The sequence below is a fragment of the Apteryx rowi genome, unplaced genomic scaffold (genome assembly GCF_003343035.1).
Source record: "Apteryx rowi isolate R43461 unplaced genomic scaffold, aptRow1 scaffold_538, whole genome shotgun sequence".
Classification (NCBI taxonomy): Eukaryota; Metazoa; Chordata; class Aves; order Apterygiformes; family Apterygidae; genus Apteryx; species Apteryx rowi.
In genome coordinates, this window is record NW_020450803.1 from 141,919 (window position 1) to 165,570 (window position 23,652).

The 23,652-nt window shown below is 39.6% G+C and overlaps 1 protein-coding gene across 1 annotated transcript; it reads left to right on the plus strand.

The window, feature by feature from the left end:
* Positions 1-7,625: 7,625 nt before the first annotated feature.
* On the plus strand, positions 7,626-18,742 carry COMMD8 (COMM domain containing 8). Its single transcript, XM_026081156.1, has 5 exons — positions 7,626-7,715; positions 8,639-8,794; positions 9,815-9,967; positions 11,627-11,782; positions 13,505-18,742. Exons 1-5 carry the CDS (start codon positions 7,671-7,673, stop codon positions 13,523-13,525), a joined length of 531 nt encoding a protein of 176 aa, XP_025936941.1. The 5' UTR covers positions 7,626-7,670; the 3' UTR covers positions 13,526-18,742.
* Positions 18,743-23,652: the final 4,910 nt, after the last annotated feature.

Here is a 23,652-nt window from a genome sequence, read left to right on the forward strand (position 1 = left end):
GGCTAATCTAATTTTAGGAAGCCTAGTATCAGATCAAAAGTGTCATTGCCACAGGACACCACACTGATATAAACTCGTTCTAGTGGTTCACATGTACTGAAACATTTTTGAAGGGGAAACTTTGTCCCAGCAGACTTTATATCTGATCATCTCCCCTTCAGTACATCTCCCCTTCAGATCATCTCACAGTCAGTACAAGGCCAATGTAAAGCACAAGCATAGGTTTAGCTAACTTGGCAAAAATACTACCACATGCTCATGCCTAATCCATAATACTTGGGTAGCCCAGTAAATCACAGATCTGAGATTAATTAATGAAAAGCCATGGCTTTACTAAAGACAAGAGAGGTTTGTGCTTTCACAGATATCAGTAGGTCATGTTCAGCTTGGAAGGAAGCTTACTTTTCACTACTAGTATATGTGGCAATATTAGAACAGCTTCTCTTTGCTAGGATTTTATGTCATATAGTGCATTGTAGTTAACATATGGAAAAAACATCCTGTGTTCTAGTGAACAATTTATATTTTCTGCTTATTTTTCTCCTACAGGTAGAGGAACTAGTTAAGGAAAATTAGTACAATTAAGATAATTTAATTTTTCTCTTTTGAGTCACTCAGGATTTCTCCTGAAATATTCTCCAAACTGTGAAAGGAGAACTTCCTACTACATTAGTGTGTGGCTCGTTACAGTAGCTTGTGGAAGGGAGAGTAGACCATATTGTCACTGTGCAGCAGGAGAAATTGCCTGGTGAGCTCTTTCTTCAAACTACTCTGTCAAAGAATACAATGGAGCTCAAGTGATTTCCAACTTCTGAATTCACTTCACAGTAACTTTAAAACCCAGCAAATCTAATCTCATTTGTTTCACTGAAAATCAAGAACATGTCTTCTGATACAATAGCATTAAACCAGTATAAATCTGGTGTGAGTAAAATACTAGCTGAAGCAAATGTCACCTACATAATGAGATTTATTTCTTCACTACAGAGACCCTATTTATAAATACATGCTTTTTCATACTTTATGAAAGTCTTGTCCTTGTGCATGAGCCAGAGGTATTTTGCACTTTTTAGCTGGTTGGTCATGCTTTTAGGTAAATCAAGAACATTTTTTTGTAACTAAAAAGAGAGATGATACATAGGCAAGCTGAGATACAATGGTTTTATTGGCATGGCTCTCTTCATCGTAAATGATTAAGCCATGGGAAAATTACATCTGCCATTGAAAAAAGAATTCAGTGCGTCTCTCTTGTTTTTGTATCTCTGTTAATTTGCGACAGTAGAGGCTAACAGCTAGGCTTTTTACTCTCATGCTGAAGAAAAAGGGGAATTGCAGCAATATAATTCAAAGCACAACTTGTCACAGGACTCTGGATCATGCAGGTCATAATGAAAACTGCAGCACGGGTGCTCTAGTTAGCACAGTTTGAAAAGTTGGTAACTATAAGGAAGTTGTCTCTTAACAAATTTTAATGACTGTTTGCCAAAAGCTACTTCTCTAATTATTACTATTTAGCTAGACTTGTGAGAGGATGTCAATGCACTTTCAAATTATTTTTTTCTGGCTTCCTTTTCCTCTGAAATGTATTGCTTTGTATTATTCATGAGCCTTACATGTGCCCTGCTCGATGTCATATTGCCATGTGTTTCCTAAAAAAAGAATTTCTACCATTCTGGACACGTACCTGGCTTGCTGCCAAGTCATACTTTTCCCAAAACACAGAAGAACTGCTGGTTCTTGTCAGATATCAATTAAAGTTAATAAATATGATGATGTAAAGCCACAAACTTAATGGATTCCTACAACACCTGTAGGAGCAGTCAGATATTACTATCTTAATTTTGCAGGTGGCGAAACTCAGATGTACGAAGATGAAGTGGGTTGTCTGTGGCTAGGAAATAATATAGTGGCAGAGCTGAAATTTTTCCTTTATCTTAGTTCTATGCTAAGTATGTTAGTCACACAGACTGTCTTAGATTAAAATAAAAAGGGAACAGATGTTGAATATCCCTAAAGAAAATGGTTATATGTGTAAAGTGTACTAACTGATTCTACTTTCCTGAGGTTGAGTACAGGCGTGGGTACCCAGGACTTTTGTTTGATAGGAGTCTAGGAATTTCTTCAGTGAAATTTATCCAATTGTTATTTCCCATGGAAGAAGAAAGAGCAAAAGTAGGAGTCAGATGTGGAAATGTGGCCCCTCAGATACTATTCGAATATCCCAAAGTGTTCTCCAGCCAGCATTGTGTGCTGCCAAACTGGACACAGACTGACAAGCCTGAGGAAGCCTTAAATCTGTAGGTCATTTGTTTTGGGAGCAAGCTGGCTGTATTTACACTGGAAGGGATTTACTGGTAAAAGAGCACTGTGATGCTGTACTGGCAAAAACACTCTTAGCGTGGATGTAGCTGTATCTACAAACTGTGCTTTTACTTAGCCTGATAAAATTACCTTCTATTTCATTAACTTAAAATATTATGTGATAAAAATAGAACTGTAGCTATTGTAGTAGCTCTCAAATCTGAGGTATATAATAAATATAGTCCATGAATTCCTTGTGTGGATGAGGTGAGATGTACCTAGTGCTGTGTTTATTATTTTAGGAATACTTTCTCTCTGCTGCTATTATGAAATGTTGGTGCAACTTGTTATGCAGCATATTCCAGTGTCTACTAACTGCTGTTTACTAATAGTGCTAAGAGTCATCATAATCTACCTCCAGGGCATTTTCTTTTATCTTATGTCCAAAGAAACCATTTGCACCAACACATTATTAACATTCATTATTAACATTCAAACCTTAGGGTTAGGCTTGGAGAAGGAGAGGAAGATTTGGCTTATGGATTTACTGCTTCTGTCCTAAAAGTGATTATTAATTTTCTGTTGTTGTTGTCATTGTCACTTTGCATTCCAACCATCACAATCACTAGACCTGCACCATGGCGAGCAAAATCCCAGTCCTGACACTACCTGTTACTCAGTTCACCTAGAGCTCTTATATAGGAAAAGAGGGATGTAGAGTGATAAAAATGGAAACAATAGATTTTTCCTTGTAAGATGGTGACCAGTGGGGCTTGTGAGCATCCAACCCCAGTTACTCACTCTGGTTTGTCTTGAGTTGTGAGCTTGCAGTGCTGTCAAAGTGCTAAATCATGAGTTGGGGGTAGTCAGGCAGATAGCAAGCAATACAAGGACAGCCCATCTGCTCCAGCAGAGAGTCCTTATTGTATATGTATATGAAGGCACAAAATTAAGTGGTGATGCATATTCCCCATTAGCAAGATCTCACCAGCAGTGGTCAGGTGTGCCGAGGCTCTGGAGAGAGAATACTCCAGTGCACCCAGCAGAGGCAGCTCTTTTAAGTTCAGGTGTTGCCAAGTCCAAAGCACTCGTGGGGTCTTTGCTCTGGTCACATTTTACAATATTTTTCGGTTCTTTGATGCTGGTAGTGCCACCACTTACCTCAGGGGTTGCTTTTCCTATTTCAGCTCTACCATTCCTTTTTAAAAAATGTTTCCAAGGACATTTTTCTCAGCTTTCTTTATGTCCTTCAGTTTTGCCTAAGGAGACTTGCATCACACAATGGCAGCTGCTCTTAAGCTGCTTCTTTTAAGGCATGGTGTGGTTTAGTTAGTGCTTTATGTCATCTGCTATGTTAGTTACAGGTTTATGGCTCAAGCCACCTGCAGACTCCCTGGCCTAGAGTAGATTGCTTTTCTGGTCTAAGCTATTCCTCTTCCTCTGTCCTACAGAACACTGTGTGTTAAACCAGCTACTGGCCCTTCCACTACCTCAGCGGGACAGGTGTCAAGATGAACCCAGTACAGATATTTAAAAATCTCATGATGTTAACTCTCTTGATTTAGAAAAATATCTGCAAGACTTTTCCCATCTGGTACTTTGAAGTACACTCAGAGAGTCTCCTCTCTGAAAATCTTGCAATGCAGCAGAGCTGTTTTGAATGATCTGTTTAGTATGTTCTTCTCTGTAAAAGGTGACATAGAGTTCAGTATATAAATTCTGTGTCTCTAAGGTGATGTTGAACAACAAAAGTGTCCCTCACAGCTACTGCTAGCTCTTAAGTGCAATCTGTTGAAAGGACTGAAGAACTGCTACAGAAAACAAGAGGATTTTGAAATTCCAGAGTGAGAACTGAAAACAACAACAATTAAGAAAGCCCCTCTTGTTACATCACTCTACTGGAAAAAGTTAGACAATATGGAGATAAGTATAGAGATAAGAATATGGGCTGTGTCCTTGAATAATACAGAGCCCTTGTACCCAGGAGATGGGTTGTATAAACATACGTTTGACAGAAGGAGGTATACCTACCTCCTTCCTGATAGGATGCAGTTTTGAAGAGGTATGTGTGACTAATGAATCCTCAAGAGCCAAAGCCTTTGGAAACCATACCATGAAAATTTTAATGAAGAATAAAAATTGGGATTTTGTCAAATAAAGGAGATTTAGGGAAAAAATGAAATGTTGGCATGAATAGCCAAGAAGACCAAGAAATGTTACAAGTAAAATTATTTAAGAAACTGATTTCTTATTCAGGAGAGAAAATTCTGATGTGACTATCATCTCAGGAGTGTAAGTCATCCCCAGAGTATATTTAAATAAGACTGAATGCTAAATATAATGAGCCTGCAGACATTTCAGCTGTTGAAAAAGATAACACTGTAGATGATAGACTGTAAAGAGGAAATAGCTAATAAAGAATGTTCTGCGCGTCAGTGTCCTGTTGTTTATTCAGCTTCACTTACTGTGAACTTGACTCGTTGGTCTGATTGTAAGAATTGAAGAAAGGTACATTATTTTCAGTCATCTTTGGCTGTAGCACCTCACTAGTATAACAGAGCATGTTTATATATAAGCTTCTACAAAAGCTTTCTAGACTCCTGGTTTAAGAATCCAAGTGGTTCACTGATTGCTATGCATGTTTTAAGCCACACTTTCAGGACCAATTTCAGCCGATCTAAGTGTGGACTGCCAGAAGGGGCAGTTTTGTCTTCTCCCTCAGTCCTAGRCACAAGTTCCTGCTAATTCTCTTCTGTCAGAAGTGGTGCTCTGATCCAATCTGGCTGAAATCTAACCTAGGAAAAAAATAAATCAATACAAAAATAACTATGATTTTTCAGCCATGTCAGCCACAGGCACACTAATGCTGACACGAGGGAGGGGTAATGGAAGTAGAGCTGGAAACAGGTGAGGGGAGCAGTGGGACCTTTTTCATAGCAACCTACATTTAGCTCAGCTTGACCTGAACTGCAACCTCATGCTTCCTCTGCATTTAAAAAGTCTTACTGGCACCTTTGTGTTGGTAAAATAGCTATCTATCTATTTCTGTTGACATGCCAGTTTAAGAGTTCCTTATGGGATACAGTTATACTGACGTTCAGGTGCTCCCCCCAACTGGACTTTTATGCTACTATAATATTAAGAGCCTTTGATTATTAAATTATTTCTCAGCTTTTTAATTATTGCCATTCCTCCAAAACAAGGACTACAAAAGGGTTCATTTTAAAATAGGTTAAATTACTGTATTTTAGCTTGTGGGTTATCTGTGAAAGCAAGCAAAACCCTCTGAGTCAGCATCGATGTGCATAATACAAGAAGTTACTTCCACAGTTCTCTCTCCTAAAGCTACTCTTCTTATCATTGTGGGATCTCGTCTACCTACTTTCCTTTCTACAGCAGTTTCTCTGTCTCTGATTTTATGTTTTTTTGATGACTTATATGCAGTGGGGTGGGTTATTGCTGCTGTGGTACAGAAGCATGAAAACTTTGATCCAAATAATAGAAGTACAAACAAACTCTGAACTGCCAAAGGCCAGTTTTGTGTGCTGCACTACTTTGTAATTGTAGGTGGGCTCAGAAATACGGCATTAGCTAACCCAGTTCTGATTTTTCTTGCCAAGTTCTACTTTGCTCCTTATATTTCAGTTGACTGAATCTAAAATTTTACTCTAAAGCTATACATTTATGAAAAGTGAGACTCTTTATTCTTCAGACCTGAAAGAAATAAGCTGCTGTAAAAGGTCTTTACTGAGAATTTGTCAGACAGAATGCATCTGTGTCCTCTTTTGCCGTGTTCCTCCCTTTCATGTGTTACGTCTTTGCTCCATCACATTTGTCACTTGTCTGATCCCTTTCAGCCTAATGGGGCATTTGCAACCACTCTCCTTATTCACTCTATCTTCCTTCTCTAAGTCTGGATTTCTTTCTTATTTTTCTTGTCTTGTCTCTGGGTCTGTTTTATTTAGGGCGGAAGCTCCCCCTGCTGTTCCATTTTGCAGCAGTACAGTCATAACAGAAACGATAGGTTTCCTAATAAAACAAGCTGCAAATTCCAGGGAAATGAAGGAAATTATTATTGAAAATGATTTAAAATACAATTTACTTTTCTTTGCAATTTCAGCTTTTCCGGAGTTTTAACAGCAGCATCAATACATTTTTCAGAGTAAATTTAGGTACATTTTTTCCAGAAGCCTTTATTAAAAATCTAACCTATTAGCAGTAGCAAGCCCAGACAAAAACTGGGTGCATCTGAAAGTTTGCAGAACCTATTAACACTGTCAGCAAAACATGAAATTGGTTCTTCCTCATCTGTTTCTTCTCCAAAACTCCCCCCCACAACACTGTTCCTACAGGGTCAGTGTTTGCAGAAGACATGCTGCAAATGGACTTAACCAGCCTGGGGTTTTCCACCGACCTGATATCCACCAGTGCAGATTCGTACCTGCTTTCATGTTCTTAGGGCCCAGCATTATGCTTACATATGCAGGATTTTACACCTGTGAATTGGCCTAGTGATTTCCGTGAAACAAGGCCTGCCTGCAGGCATGCCGGTTTCTGTGCGCTTCGGGGTTTTGCTGGGACTTCAATGCACACCATTTCTCTTGCGCTCTGCTGAGGGGGTTGTTGCTTCTTCATGCTGACATTCAGATCAACTTCAGGAATGGAAAGGGCATTGCTAAAGTTAAAAACTGTTCCATATAGCTCCTCTGGGGAAGGTTTTGCTTTGTGGAAGCGGAGACAAGACATGAGCTGCTCCTGGTAAACCTTGTGCCAGCAGCACGCACTTCCGTCATTAGCATTTCTCCTAACTTCTCCAATCGCATTTACTATCAGAAAAGATGTGGAACCTCTTGTCGCCTGCCATGAGCCTTGAAAACACACTCCCCTGCAATCAAAGGAGAAGTCAGGGCGCTCAGGGTTAACAAGCAGAGCCGCAAAACCAGGTGGAACATGAGAACAACTCCGGTGTCATTGAACACGGAGGTCTGTGAGCCGCGGGCGGTCCCGGCTGTGCCTGCAGCGCGGCCGCAGGCGGCGCGGCCGGCGGCGGGCTGGGAGCCGCACTGGCCCCCTCCCCGGCCCGGCCCGCTCCCCTCCGCCAGGCACAGGCGGTGGCAGGCGCCCAGCGGCCGCCCCGCGCCGCCCCAGGCCTCGCCGCCCCTTCAGGTCGGGCTCAGCCGGGGCGCAGCGGCTGCTGACCAGGCGCTTTCCCACACACAGGGGAGCGGCCCCCCCCTGCCGCCGGGGCCGGGACTCGAACCTGCGAGCTCGGGCTCTTTGCCCGTGCGCATGCGCGCCGCCACGGGACGGGCGGGAGAGGAGAGGAGCGGGGAGGTCACGTGTGCGGCGGGGAGGGCAGCGGCCGGGATATGCTGCGGCTGCTGGAGAAGCTGCCGCCGGGCCAGGCCCTGGAGGTGGGGCCGCTACGCAAACGCGGGGCGGGGGGGGGTCCGGTAGCCCCCCTCCGGGGCGGGGGGCAGCGCTGGCACCGGGGAGGCAGCGGGGCTGAAGCGAGCGGCGTGCCCTCTTCCTCGGGCCCTGTGTAGGTTGGCGCCTGCGCGATCCTCCCCCTCTGCTGCCTGTGGGCCTTTCCCGAGCGAAACCAAAACCGCGGGCTCAGGGTGCGCTCAGAGCGCGCCTGGCTCATGGTCTGGGTGCTTGGTTTGCTCTTTTTCCCTGGCTTAGGTTAGTGGAAGCGCTYGCGAGCTCTCTGCAGCGCGGCGCTTCGGTCAGAGCTCAGCGCTTTGCCGAGGGAAAGCGGTTGCTTGCGCGGAGCTGCCGGGTGCGGTCGGAGAGGCGCTGATTACTGGGGCTTTGCAGCCCGTGAGACGGTCAGCCCCCTCTGGTGCTCAGAGGAGAGTTATTACAGCGGGACGAGAGATCGGACACGCAGAAGACTCTTGGTGCTGCAGACCCAGAGGAAGGCCGGAGCTGGCCCGCAGGCGCGCAGACCCGGCGCTCAGCCGTGCGGCTTGCGCTCTTCACCCTCGAAGTCCAGCTGCCTCTGAGAGTATTGAGTTGCTTTGTGCTGTGGCAGCGTGCTGCTGGAAAGCACGTTATATAGCGCACAGAAACAAAAATAAGCCCAAGCTGAATCTGAATCACATTGTGATTTCTGTGGCCAAAGTGTGGGAATTGATTTGGAGGAAGGCTGGTATTTAGGGACTGCCTCTTTACCTTATGAATTTTCCGAGTTATGTTTTGGCTGCCCTCTGAGAGAGCACTGAGACAGTACTCAGCAGAGTGATAACTGAATTGCCTGTTGAATCCCACATGTGGTATAGGTTAACTACAGTATCAATATGGTTTTCATTAGGTTTCACTTTGTTTCTTTCAGTTCCTTCATAAAATAGTTGATGGCATATGTGGCCGTGCATATCCTCGCTACCAGGATTATGGTGGTATCTGGAGCTTGACGGAGTGGATGGAGGTTTTAGAAGAAACAATGACATATTTGAAAACCACAGTTGGCAAAAACATATCTGATGAAGAGGTAATGGCTCATCACTGGTTGGATTTGATTTTGAGAGATCAGACTGGAGTGATTAGCCTGGTGGTTTATTCAGTCCTAAGGTTTTTTTTTTTTGGTAATGTAGAATTTGAATAGTAACAGGCTAAATCTGAATAGCCTCAGGTAAAAAGCAAGCAGCATTTAGAGATGTAATGCTTTTTTTTTTGAAATGTAATGCTCCCTTTCAAAGAGAAGGTGAAATTGGACACTTCTTAAAATGTACTGAATAGTACTGATTTGTTAAAATACCGTTTCAATTATTTAAATTGATATCTTATGTACCACAGAATTAAATCTGTGTCATTAGCAATGAAAACAATTTATGCTCATTTGGTTTAGTCTGTTTATTGCCACAGTATTGAAGTGTCTTAAAATAGTGGCTGTATGTAAGTGCTTAAACATCTAGTCTAAATAGGCCATGAAGGACAGGGACCATAATTCAGGGCATTTCAGTATGTCTAAATTTTGCAGAAACTTGTTCCATTATCAGGAATCTTAATTCTCATCTTCTGCCTGTTGCTAGTATTTTGACTACTTGCTAGTAGCCAGGTCACAGAAGGAGGCATAGAATAAGGGCTTTGTTAGTATGTCTGTTTAAGCTAAAATAATATGATTTGTCTCCACTCTGATCTTCAGAAACTCTCAGAACTAAGCCTGTGCTGTTTGTGTGTGTGTGGTTTTTGTTTTCATTTTAGCATGGCATCTAGGAAGGCCAAGAAAGCCTCCATTCTCTTGTCTCTTTTCATTTAAATTACCTTGTGCATCAGCTGTGCACTACTGCCCATCAAGATAATATATATATATATTTTTAACGTTGCCATGGTAGATACCAACTTTAACTGTTGGCCACTGAGAACAGTGCAAGTAAGATGAGGTTATGAAGTCCAGTGTTAACAGCTATCCAGGCTTGGATACCTATGGAGCTATTAATGCGTGGTGTATCTTATTTCTGTGGTTCATAATTAAAGCAGTCTTAATTTTAATCTATTTTGATATTTACAGGCTGCTGAACAGATGAATGCATTAAATTCAAACTATCAAGAAGCAATCACAAAATGTCTAAAAGGCAGAAAGGAAGAAATCAGGAATGCATTAGTAGAAAGAGTAAATGCAATCTCTTCTGCCCAGCTGCAGGATTTTGACTGGCAGTTAAAGGTGAGACTATTTCTTTAGTGTTATTTGAATATACCTAAGGAAGAAGTGTTCCACAATGTGGTAGTAAGTATCGATACAGTCTCTTTAGTAGGCCAGCTCACTGTGATGCATGGCTCAATTTTTATAGGTACCAGAAACCCACATTCATGATAACAGGCCAAAGACCTTCCAGAAATCTATATAAGTCTTGGGGGGAGAAAAAAAAAAAAAGAAAAAAAATTTTTTTTTCTTACTACAGTATACAAAATTATCTCTCTCCTAAAAGGAGAATGAAAGTTACTCAGGAACACCTGAAAATTTCATTTGCTGTCATGATTTTGAGGCCTGAATAGACAGTATTTTTACTCTATGGAAAAAGAATATATTTACTTTAAATAAACAGTATTACACTAATTCAGAGTGTGGTTCCCTGACTCTTCAAATTTTTAGATTCCTGCATTAAATCATTTACTGATCAGTTTGAAATCGTTTATCTTTGGATTTATTTACTAATAAGTGTGCTGCCTAAAGTTGGATGGTGCTTTGGGGTTACAAAGACATTGCTGCTTTAAATTAAGCTCTGAGCAATCTTAGACTTAGAATGTAGACTTTGTAAGTAATGGTATTTGTCCATGGAAGCTGTTAAATAGTAAATAGTTTTCTGTCTCAACAAGAATAATTTGTGCAGCAAACAGCTTTGGAAATCAAAGAGCAGTGCCTAAATAGACAAGGTTTTGCAAGAGCTGATGCCATGGCAACATACTGTGCTTCAGATGAGCTGTTACTAAGCCTTGATCTCTCTTGCTATCTGTGTTTACTGCTGACAAGAATCTAAACCAGACTTGTGAGAACTCGTGTTACTTATGGTTTCTCTTAACTTTTTCGTGTGAAGGATTTTTTGGCTTTCTTCCTATTTCGTGATACAAACTTATAGTAGATATCTAAACTGTTGCCTGCATTTTGTTTAAACCACTCTTCTTTTTTGCCTGAGCTGGTTTTAGTGTTCTTTTTCACTTACTCTAATTGAATCCTACCAAGGAGATTCTCTCTCCCTTGCTGTACCGTGTTCTGCTCTCTAAATAAGATAGCTGGGTACAGAAACTGACCTGCAGTGTCGTCAACTAATACGCTAATACATTTTAAAGTCTAACTTATGTTAGGGTAGACATAATAGTAAACCAAAAAACCCACACAATTGTTGTATAATCCTCATCGGTATTTGTTGAATAGGGTATCTGGCAAATAGTATTTGATCAGCTGGAGAGCTGAAAACTGCACAGAACTGTCCTCTTTTTCCCTACCTCCCCCTCYTAAAACCCTTCTCACTTGTTGATTACCAGAACTCTTTGAGTAAGGTGACTTCAAAATTTACTTTAAAGGGCATCATTCATAAAGCATCATAAAGAGCTTCATTCCTTATGATTTAGAACACAAAAATTTAGAAGCCCTGTAACGTTAACAAGTTCTTTTGACAAATGTTTTGCTATGAAAATGGTTGTTGGTATATTGCCGGTTTAAAAAAAAACAGCTACAGAGATGGCTGTGAGAAGTTAGTTTCTTCATGTTGATGTTTGTTCTGGTAGTACTCTTTCTATAGAAAGTGCAGATGTGATATTAAGAAAGACTAAAAACTTTATGGCTTCACCTTCACTTTTTTGTTTGTTTCATCAACTTACACAGCTTGCTCTCTCCAGTGATAAAATCTCCATGCTGCAAATGCCACTTCTCAATCTTGATTTGGATGTGAGAGAAAATGGTGAAATTAAACCAATCTCTATAGAAATGAATAAGGAAGAGTTACAGAACCTAATAAATGCATTAGAAGCTGCAAATAAGGTAGATTTTACCATTACTATCCTTTCTTACTGAGTTCTCATTTACGGAGTTTATTTTAACTGAAATTGTTTGTTACCAATATCCTGCTGAAAACCTGAAGTAAATCATTCATTAGCAAAATATCCTTTGACTCTAGAGTTACAGAAAGTCTTATGTAAAGCAGCTTACATAAATTAGTTTTTCTTTGACAGATTTCAGGTGTTTTTAGCACAGTGCAGTTGAGAAATTTTTTTAGAAATGTAATTAGAGTCCTGATAAGCACAGTACTCTGTTCAGAGCATCATTAAAAGGTCTTGCAAGAGTAAGAGGAGAAGGAAATGAAATGACAAAGTGACAGATGAGAGTGGGATTTTGAAAGATTGGAGAACTCTGCTATTCCCCCAGCTTCACAAAACATCAGTGGTTGGGAATGCATACCACAGAGTTGCTTGACTGAAATTAAATACTTTAATTTCCATGGCACAGTAAATCAGGAAGAAAATTACAAAGATGCCAATATGTCTATAACGCAAGAAGAAAGTTTCAAGTGTGACTTATTTGGGATGTCTCAAATTTTCTAATAGAAAAGACTGAGGAGGATTTAAAAAAAAATGTTGGGGGAAGAAGTGTCATCTGACTTGCACCATAGTGATAACCATGTGTCCTGGAAACCATCCTTGTTCAGTTACATCTCAGTATTCATTCTGGCTCTGTTTAAAAAAAAAAAAAAAAGGGAGGGGGGAGCAGGACTTTTTTTTTTAATCTGAAAATATACTTCAAATATTTATCAATATTTATATTTATTTTTATTTATTTAAATATTTTATATTTATTTATCTGGGAGACAATTCTCTGGCATCCTATAGGATGGATGTGAAAGTGGTGCACTGACATGTTTAGAGCTTGACAGTGTCTAGTTGCTTCTTAATGCTTAGTGTATAGAGATTTTCTTTAGATGTTTTATGTAATGTTATAGTGCTATAGCTGGAATTTATAGATCAAAGTTTCTAAAATAATCTTTGGTATATGACAACTGAAAATAATTGATTTGTAGTTCTTGGGATGAAGTACTAAGATATAATAGTGCTATTAATCTTGGTGTCTTATGTAGTTCAAAATATTAAGCCCACCTGTTGCTTCAGTGAGGCTGGTGTGAGACCTCTGGGGAGCTACACAGTTTCCAGTGAGATAAATGCGTTAGTGGAGGCACAGGTGCAGCTTTCTTGAAATGACTGTGCTTCTCAACGGCTTTCTTTTCCCTGAACTTTTTTCCCCAAACCAAATGAAAAGAGCAACTTGTCTTGAATTCTACACTATGCAAACAAGGATTTTTTCCAGCCCAGACTTCAGTGGTTTCCACGTGCATTGCATTCTGCTTGAAGGTCTGCTATAGGAGGTTGTCATTCCATACTTGCACTTCTACGGGAAGGCAGTGAGGAATTTACTGTATAAATGGAGCCCTCTGTTCTGCTTTATGTGAAGTGAATCCAGTGGACCTGGAATTACCATTCTGTTTTTTCAATCACAAGGAACTGAAGAATGGTTTGTGTGCAGTAAGCACAAAAGAAAATTGTTAGAAGTAGTAGTAGCTGTGAGGTGCATTTTCCAGAGGAAAGATGTGTTTATACAGTCCCATGTTGTAGTGTTACTGTAACAGAAAGCATAAAGCTGTATTTCCAAGACTATTTTAGCTTTTTATCTCATCCAACTTTGATCTCATTCCTTCTCTTCTTCTTTTTGAAGGTTGTCTTGCAACTGAAGTGATGGTATTCAGACAATTGACAGCATCTGCTGGTGCTGGCTCCACAAGTGACTTGGAAAAATAATAGAAACATTCTCTACAAAGCCAAAAGCTATTGATGCAGTAAAACACTGAACTGAGCAGGCAGTAATGACTTGTGACCAAATAAACTATTACTCTTTTGAAAATAGAAACATCTTAGATCTGCTAGACCAAAATTATCCAAATCCAATGTACAGTTTCTTTCAGTACTAAAAATATATATAACTATGAACAATGTAAGTATCATTATGACATACGCTTGCATATTTGCTTTTGTTAAATTTCGGGGGTGATTGCACATCTTCCTGGGAAGACTAACACACCTTCCTTACGTAACACATTATCCTTACCAAAGGTGCAATGATAATGAAGAACATGGCAGCAGAGCTGTAGCATTAATGTATTTATACTTGTAAATAATAAACAATTGATTTTTTTTGTGTGTGAGTAACTGCAATAAATTGTTTCCTGATTTAATAATCACTAACCTCTGAACTTTGTTAAATGTTAAAATTGCTTCTAAAAACAAAAGCAGTATAAAAGCTGAGTAAGGACTTGGGGTTAACTCAGAATCTTTTTCAGTTTGGGTTCATCATTTTAGCTGGTTGCTTTTCACTTAAGTATATTGATGGTTTCCAAAGGAGTTGCTGTGCTGGAGAGGAGCTGACGTATGTGGGTTGTTGAAGGGACATTCCCAGTCTGTGCAGTAAGACAGATAACTGGTAAATCTGCATCTAAATCTTACTGAAACCAGATTGGGATTTTCTTGTAGTATGTAACAAAAATTAGAAGCTATACAGTAGAGACACTTACACCAGGAATTTAATGGTTTCTACTGTTTGATATACCATTTTTCTATATGTAAGGAGCAAATTATCGGTAGTGCTTATATAAATGATAATGTGCACTGCCACACATGCCCGTATACATAAATATGTATAAAAAAGGCAAAGTAATGATCGCTTACCTTCTCGTCGCAAACTTTGGTGTCTTGGAATTCCATTTTATTTTGCTGTGCCATATGTTTTAATATGGGCAAAGTGTAAAGTCATACATCTGTACAAAAAATTTGGACTTCACAGGATTGCATGGAGAGGAGAAGGAGGACAAGAAGATGCCTTGTAGAAAAGCCTATGCAAAAAGGATTTTAGTAGGTTTTGTGGATAGTGAGCTAAATACATGTTTCTAATCTTAAAACTGGCACAGAGGCTCTGCAGGTCAGAACACTTTTTTTAAAAAAGAATTGTGTGCATATGTGTATATATACGTGTGTGTGTATATATATTTATATATATAAAATGTAGTCTGCTTCCTTTCAGTTTGATACCAGCACATTTAGTCACATGCATTTAGTTCAGTGTCAGCAATTCAAGAAAAATCATAAAAGGAGAAGGGGTTAAGAGTCATGAGAATTATTAAAAAGTTGGAAAAAGTTTACAGTGAAATAAACTCAATCTCTTTAAAAGATGTGACTTCATCATAGTCCTGAGTATTCATAAGCTGCAGAAATTTGATAATGAACTAATCAGTTTATCAGATTACAGATCTTGGATCAGTGGTCTCAAATTCAAGCTAAAGTATTCAGGCTGGAAATAATGTTTGTTTAGCTTTAAAAAATCTGGAAGAAGTTGCTGCAGGTTGTCCTGTAGTCTGCTTAGGAGTACTCTGTTTTTTAATTGTGAGTTTAATGAATAAATTGGTCAGGCTTGTTTGTTTTATTAGGCAGGTATATTTGTCTTGCCTCCACTTTTCCCTTCCCTGTAAATCTAGTTGCTTTATAGAAGAATGAATATATACTGCTTTGATAGGGCCCTGTATGTTTAAATGTTTCATGGATTGAACGATGAATATTAAAAATAACTCTGCTTTAGCTGTCATTATGCTGAGAATATGTTGCTAGAAGGCTTCTGTAGAGAAAAGAGGCATAACTTTTTGGTAACTGATTTTATTGTTGATAAATTGTTTTTTATCATTGAGGGCAAAAGGGCTGAAAACTATACCTTGTATTTACAGTAGTGGAAGTAAGAAACAGCTGACAATTTATTTCATACCAGTGTACACTATCAAGTTCTGCACATCATTTGGATAGAAGACACTCAAATGTTGATCCATTTCTACAATTTATAGACATACTGTGAATGCATTAAAGAAAGTTACCAAATACTTAGGAGGTCTGTACTTCAAAGAATATAAAAATGGATATGCTAAACTGGTTTAGGAGTATGCTGCTGAGGAGAACTTTTATGCTGGTATCATTTAGTTTTCAAGACTGTTCAAAAATACAGTAAATTAATTCTTCAAAATATAGTTTTGTTTTCTCAACAGTAAAAGGCCACAAATGGGAAGTTTCATTTTTACATTCAAAATCTGCCACATATCTAGCTGCTAGAAAGCAATCTTTTAAAATGCAGGTACTACACAGAAATATTTCTAACTTCTTAGTAAAGTACAGACTTGAAATTTTATATAATTACATTTTGAATTTCATTTTATAATTATGTAAAAATCGATTTATAATTACACTGAGGGTGTGTGGTGGTGTTTCATCTTTAGTATCATCTTGTATTTCTGCAGCACTTAACAGGAAAGGCTGAAGAATATTTCTTCTATATATATATATTTTAAAAGACATGGTTGTTCTTATGATGTTGCAGTAATAAACATGAGCTGCTTTTTCTGAGTGTTAGATTTTACTGAGATCCTAAAACTGATAGTAAAAACAGGTATCGTTTATATAATCGGCAAAACTCAATGTTTTTGACAGCAAGCATAACAACTACAATGTGTGAAGGGCTGAACAAGGAGAGGAATACCAGCCAATAAACAGTTGAGAACTAGCAGCTAAAATATGGTTATGATGAGGTTGTATTTGAAGGAAACTGGCACCTTGGCTATACATCTCTACAGAGAAACAAACCGTCTTGTGTAAGGCACTTAATGGCCTCCAGCAAATTGAAAGGAAATGAACCAAACAGGAGAGCTTGCCGCTCTGTGCATTGTAGTGTTTATCAGAAAACATTGTCATTCTGGCTCTGCTCTGAAACATAGGTACAGTTGCGGCAAGAAGGGTCTGCAGTTGTGACAGACGAGGCATTTGTGGAAATTGCGCCAGGCTGAATTGATGCAAAAAGCTAGAGATTCCACAAAAACTACTATACTGGTGTCAGCTTCAACATTTTAATGAATGCAGATGGAAATAGAAAGGTAGCAAAAAGAAGAAATGAATGCATAATGGAAACATCTAAAACAAGCTCCTGGGGCTAGGGCAATACATAAAATTTGACCTGGCATGTGAAGTAGGTCCAGCAGTGCTCCCTTCCGGGCTGAAGAATAGAAGCTTAAATAAGGAACTTTTAATTTTGGCCTTGCTTATCTGTTCAGTTTGCCCATGTCCCTATTCTTTTGTGTCCTTCCAGGCCTTAGCCTATGCTCTTTCTATTTAGCTATTTATGAATAGCTGAATGGCTTTAGTATTTGCGTGCCCTACAACACAAACTTGTAATGGTGGTTTCCAGATCACCCTTTTGGGCTGCTCCCCTTCACAAATTCGTATTATATTGGTTTTTGGCCCTGCAGAGCTCGTTTCTGGGTCCTGCAGCCACGTGGCATGCAGGCACATCAGAAGTGAGTCCATGCTGAAGCAGCAAAGAGCCATGTGTAACCACACTCTTCCGAGTGATGAAAGTATAATTCCTCCTTGCTGAGCTCATTCCTCTTCATTCATTAGAAATTCACTCCACGTTGTTTTGGCAACTACCTGGGTGTTTCTGTGATATGGCCTGATTTGTTTCTCTGAACATAAAGTTTACATTGAAGTCAGTGATATTCTGAATAAAGTCACTTCAGTCCATTTCAACTTAGCTGAATCATCATATACGAGAGTCACAATATTACAGACTTTAAGGAAATGTCACATCTCAAAATGTAAACTCTATTCCAGTGGGGAAAAAAAAAAAGGAAAACAACCCTCATATAAATATATTGGTAAAACCTCTGTGGTTTTAAAGGTACCATGTACAGACCTCTTAAGTATGTAATTAAGACTAGAAACAAAACTTTGTACGGTAGACTCTCTGAACCAAAAACCCTGACAAAAAGGGTATGTATAATGCACACGCTGTATGAAGTTTTGATTTCAACAAGGAAAAAGCACCTACAGAAATTCACCTTGCATAAACAGACCTGCAATTTGCATCAGAAAATGCAGCTTATCTTGATACAAAGTATAAAAGTGAATTATAAAAGTAATGTTACTTGTCCTCCATTGACATTAATTGAATTTCTCTCCATTTCATAGAAATCTTCCCTTGAGTTCAGAAAAATCATGGTTTTTTTAATGAGTCATTTCAGGTTTGATCTTAGAACACTAACGTGTTTCAGAGTTGGGTCAGACCAGCAAATTGTGGGTATGGAAGTGATCGCTCTAATAAAGCTGCTTTTGCAACAAAGCAATTGAGTATGTCAAAACGTCGTGGTTTTAGGAGATCTAAATCCATGTCAGCCTGTGAAACAATTCTAAGTTCTGAAGCAAGCAGATAACTTTTTTGATGGCTACAATAAAATAAGAAATATTTTCTTTGTTTCTTGGGAATGCAGAGATTTCAGATTTCACATGTTTCTGTTAATTTTGATTTAAGGGGGAAAAGAAACAAGCACTGAATGAAATAAGGAGAGAACTGTTAGTAACTATCTTTGTAATACTCAATCCTGAATTCTTTACCTATGCCCAAAGTCTGATTCAGCTCTTTCTTGAAATGATGACTTACCACCTCTGTTTCCTAAAGCTGGTGTTTCCTGCAGTACACAATATGCAAAGTTAGTGGCCTCTGAACAAATCTGAAAAATGAGGTAATATGTGGTCTGCTAGATCAAAGCTGAACAACTGACGCTTCATAGACATGAGCAAGAAAATTGATGTGTCAACAGATGTGATCAGGGTTGCTGCTGCTCTGCCTGAAATGCATAATCTGCCAATGGAAACCCTCATTCTGAACATTTTTTACTTGATGTGATTGACATTTTATACTTTCCTCTATAATCATGCACATACAGCTAGGCAGGAATGAGTTAAAAGACTGATTAGATACCATTTCTAGAGAGATGACATGTTTCTGCTACAATGTAATTATGTTAGCTACTCATTGGTAATGATATTCAAATGCAATTAGATTTTGCCAAGAATAAAAGCGTAAAAGGAGGCAGACTGGGCTATTTCTTTGACTGGCACCGGTACAGGACAAGAGGTGATGTTTTTATAACACCTGGAGACTCAAAATGACCTATAAAAAGTTAGGAAACAAATACCCCAAGAAGCAGAAAACATTATTACAGTTCACTCTGCACTCCAATACAGTAAGTAGATCAAAATCACCTAGTTTTCCTTTAAGAAATGCTAGATTTCTCATTTGTCTCTTAATTCTTTCACCTTGCACATATACATTTCAGTATCATTTTAACTACATGTTGAAATTCAATATTTTTCAGTGATCTCCTGCCCTGTATGGGTCAAAGGGTGGATGCCAATGGGGGTAGGAAGAAATATACTTCTATAACCATAGATATATTTTTAATATATATTTCAAATGCTTTGCAGCATAAAAACCGTTTAAAAATATTTTTGTACATAACTGGTGTAACACAGCCCTTTTGTTGATTAATACTCTCAAGGCAGTGTTACCAATGCATCCTCAGTAGGTGGGAATTCATGAGAAGCCTATGGCAAAGGGGCAGAGTCAGTCAGTGATGGGAAACAGCAACACCTGGTGTAACATGGCCACAGCCCAGGGTGACTTTCCTCAGAATTTATCTCAAGAAAACAAGAAATGCAGTACAAAAGGTTGGAACATCCTCTATAAGATGAACAAGTTGAACCAGTGGATAACTCAGAAATGGCAACTTCTGTACTGGTCCGTGCTAGCGTAAAGCGCAGGTCTTGTTTTTTGCACTCAAAGTGAAAAAATGAATGTTGACATAAATATTCATGTGATACTAAAAATGTGATTTTTATGGTGTTCTAACACCTCTTCTATCATTCCTACTATTCCTTCTTAATTGTTTTGAATAGTATGGGAATATAAATGAAGTAGAAGGATTTTGGTTTCTTCTGAGTGACTGAAGCTACTCTTACACAATTTCAGGCCGATTGCACCTCTCATGCCTGCCATCACAATAATAAGACTCGTAAACCAGGTGGAATTTACTCAGCAAATAAGGGGTCCCAGGCTGCCTGTCTAGCTGCATTGGTATCAGATATGGGTAAAATCACTGCAGTCTCTCAGGTGACTCCATCCTGGTTTGAGGGCCTGGACTGGCACAGAGAAACTGTTTGATTTGCTCAGCTTTCAGAGAACTATACACTCTAAGCATTTTACCTGTTCAGCAGTTGACCATTTCATTCATAGTCAGGTGGGATACTGCTTAAGAAAAGTCAGATTAGAATGAGATTAAAAGATCCTTATAACTATGCAAGAAGTAGTTCCAAGAGCATGAAAACCAGTGAACCCTGGTTGCCTGTAAAGCTGGGTACGTAAGTGCAGTCCTGTGTGGGTTCTCTGATGACTAATAAGGATGAGGTTCATTGTGTGCCTTTCTCCCAGAGGAGATGGAGTGGATTAACAGGACCTTTGTCCTCGCCCAGCTGCCTGCTTTCATGAAACTTGTAAGAATGTAGTATCTCATGGATCCCTGCTGTTCTATGACCCTTTGGTTGAAATTGCTACTGGATTCAAGTAGGGGGCACTCCCAGATGAACACACATGCCTACACACACAGGGACAGTAGAAGCTCATTTCCTTAGGAAACCTAGCTTCTAATACAAGTTTCTTTAAATAATGTGGTTTTACACACAGATTGTACGAAACAGCTGCACAAATTTTAAGGGGAGTTAGCTGAAATCTAATTAGCAGTAGGGCCTTATCTATACTGAGCTTGAAGCCTGGTTCCTAAGGGTAGGCAAACTAACTACTAAAACACAGTGCTGAGGGACCTTGGCATTACAGTCTCTTTTATTCACCCTTACCACTTAAAGCCAGTTAAATCCGTGGTGGGAAGAGGCTGTGCTTTTTAGCACTCCCTAATTCCTAACACCAGATGGCAATGTACACCAGTACCCTATAAAACCTGCTCGGTCCCTCTTCTGCCTTGTTGCCAAGCTATTGCTCTGAGGTGAGGAATATTTTCTTCTGCTTTTTGTCTAAGGGTAGTTGAAAAGTGGTAAACACGTGATAGTTGTCATGTACATGCTATCCTCAAGTTTTGCTTTTTTTTAATTCTCTTTTGAGGCTGTGTGTCTAACCTAGAAAGAGGTTTTAGTTTAAATAAAATGTGCCTTGCAAGCTGGTACGCCAAGTTCTGTGTTCTTTACCAGATTAGTGGTTAAATGTGCTGACAGGAGCTCTGTGGGAGGTAGGAGTTGCTGGTTCTGGGAAAAGATGTGTCAATCTGCAGTCAGTGGCTCTTCCATCTATATGAGATATATTAGGCCCTGCTGCAAAACTTAGTGCTGAGAGCTGGAAGCTGTTTTCTCCCTGGAGGCTGTGGCTTCTAGCTCTTGACGCAGCCAGGCTTTGGTGTGTACTGTTCAAAACATGCCTCAGGGCTGGGTTTTGTATCAGTGCTGCATGCTGAGGGTCTCCTGATGTGGGCCCTGCCGCTTTGGAGCGTCCCAAGTGCTGGCAGGTGGCTGCTCCTCTGCCCTTGCTGCCACTGCTGGGAAAGTTCTCGTGCTCAACACACACAAATGCATTTTTGCTTTGTCAGTGTCAAAGTTCCACAGTAATGCCAATGAAAAGCGACTTCTAGTAACAGCAACTACACTACATAGGCCTGCAGTGCTGTTTGTTTTGTTTAGTTTTCTTCAGACATTCCCCCACACTTCCATTTGTTTTGCCTGACATCTTTCTCTTTCCTCCATCTTTGTACATCAGTGATCTGTGATAAATGGAGGAGGAAGAAAAACAAACAAACCTAGGGTGCTGGCTGCTGTTCAGAAAATGTTGTCAGAACTTAATTTCTTAAAACCTACGCTACAGTTAGGCCAGGGCAAAGAGTGGTTTCTTTTCTACCTGTCTTGGAAAATCATGTAGTATCAAAACTGATTGTACTTAAGTGCACCTAAGATACTGAGTGCTCTTCCACTGTGATCTTACTTTGCTCTCTAAACAGTTTTATCCACTGAGTTGTTTTTAAATGGCTGCTATTTTTTTCTTTATGGGGAAGTGGAATGGAGTAATATTTCTTGTCCCCTGGAGGAGAGTGCTTTGCTTTCGTCTCTTACATTTTTCTTTTTCTTTTTTTTCCTTCCTCAAGAAAATTCACTTGGAGAGTGGCAAGACTTGCATTTGCACTGTTTTTAGTTTGTTAGTGATCCTTCCTCAGGTCCATACCCTTTTTTTTGCTTAGAACTGTATGACGCAACTGCTCTTATCCCACATGCCTAGTACTTATGTATGAACTAGCTGGATGGCATGTAAGTTGGATACTGTGTGTATCCAGATGCTAGCAGCCTAGAAGAAAAATGTTAAAGACCAGTAAAGCTAATCTTTGATCTTGTTTAAAAAAAAAAAAAAAAAAAGGCAAAGGTTCCTTTATTTATTACTTAGATTCTTGTTTCAGTGTTGGATGTTTGCTTTTCCTAAATGTTCCTGTAAGAAGTATTTTAATGTTTTCCGTGTCACAGGTATAACAAGGTTAAATTACTGATGTGTGGTCTGTCTGTGAATACCTTTGGGCAATCGGTGTAAAACACTGTTCACTGATAGCTTTTTTAACAAAGTATATTAGACCACAGATCTGCAGAATGCATTGTGTTCTATACACAATGTGTCTGTACTTTAATTACTACTTCTGACTTCATGGTCCTTCTTTCTCCTGTGCCTTTAACTGCCTCCAAGCAGTTGAACTTGTCTGGTATTCCTGGGCTGGAGAGAGGTTGCTCAGGTAGGGGTTAACATTTGAAGGCTGTTTTCCCTTTTTAGTTTAGAAGATCCTGAGTATAACAGTTGGGTGCTATTTTTCTAGAAGTGGGTTGCTGACTGCCTTTGAGGCTGAGGACCTTTATAATTGATAGCAGCAGATGGATAAATGTATGCAAGCTTATACTTAGTTTGTAGATTTTATATAGAGGCTGCATAACGCTGAGAAGAACGTGTCCTTAGGTGGAAGATATTTCAGAGCGTCAGAAGAGCACTTTCTATTGTCTCGTTACCTCTAGCACATAGAGAAGTCGGTGTCATGAAAGGGAGGTAAATAGTGCAGAAGTGATCTCTAAGTTGTCACAGCAGTTATTGCACTTATGACAGTAGCAAAGCTGTGTGGTGTAAGTGACGTGGGAACAGTCTATCTCCATATACAGCGATGGAGATGTTTAAAAAGCAAAAGATTTGATGCACAAACACATTGTTCTCAACCTTCCACTTCAAACTACAGACTTGAGAATATTGAACCATTTGTTTAGATGTTTTTTTCCTTTCACTGCCCTACAGATACTTGGGATATCCTTGTGTGACATAATTATGGTGGAAAAAAAACTGCCCTAAGGTCCCCAAGTCAATACTAAATCCTGTTGGGATTCATTCCCTGAAATAGGAGCTGAGTCTTGTGGCTCATGAAACAGGTGGGGTGGAGGTGTTCTTTCTTTCTCGTACCAGCACAGTAGGCAGCACTCTCTCTTTCTCCACCACTCTCTGCACCAAAATCAAGGGATCTTATATGGAAGTGCTTTTACTTTTGCTCTGTTCCCCATTTCCCTTTGTTCTGGCTGTGGTGCACTGCATGTGGCAGGCTGAAGCAGTAGGGGTGTGCTGCTGGGAACTGAAGGAAGGAGTGGAGAACTGCAGTGAAAGAACTAAAATGCCCAGCAGTGGAAGCTATTTTTTTGACCCTTTTAGGAGGTTATGTGAGAGAAGACAAGGTAGGTCCTCTAAGAAGGTTCCTCAGGGCAAGCCCTTTCTCAGTCCTTTCTCTTTGCTTTGTCTTTTTTACAAGCAAGCCTTTCTAAGGATAAATTCCTAAGGATCAGGCAAAGCTGTGTCACCATCACTAGTAATGAATCTGCAGTGCAAACTGATTAGTTTGAAATCTAGGTCATCTCTTCTGAAAGCTTGCCTTT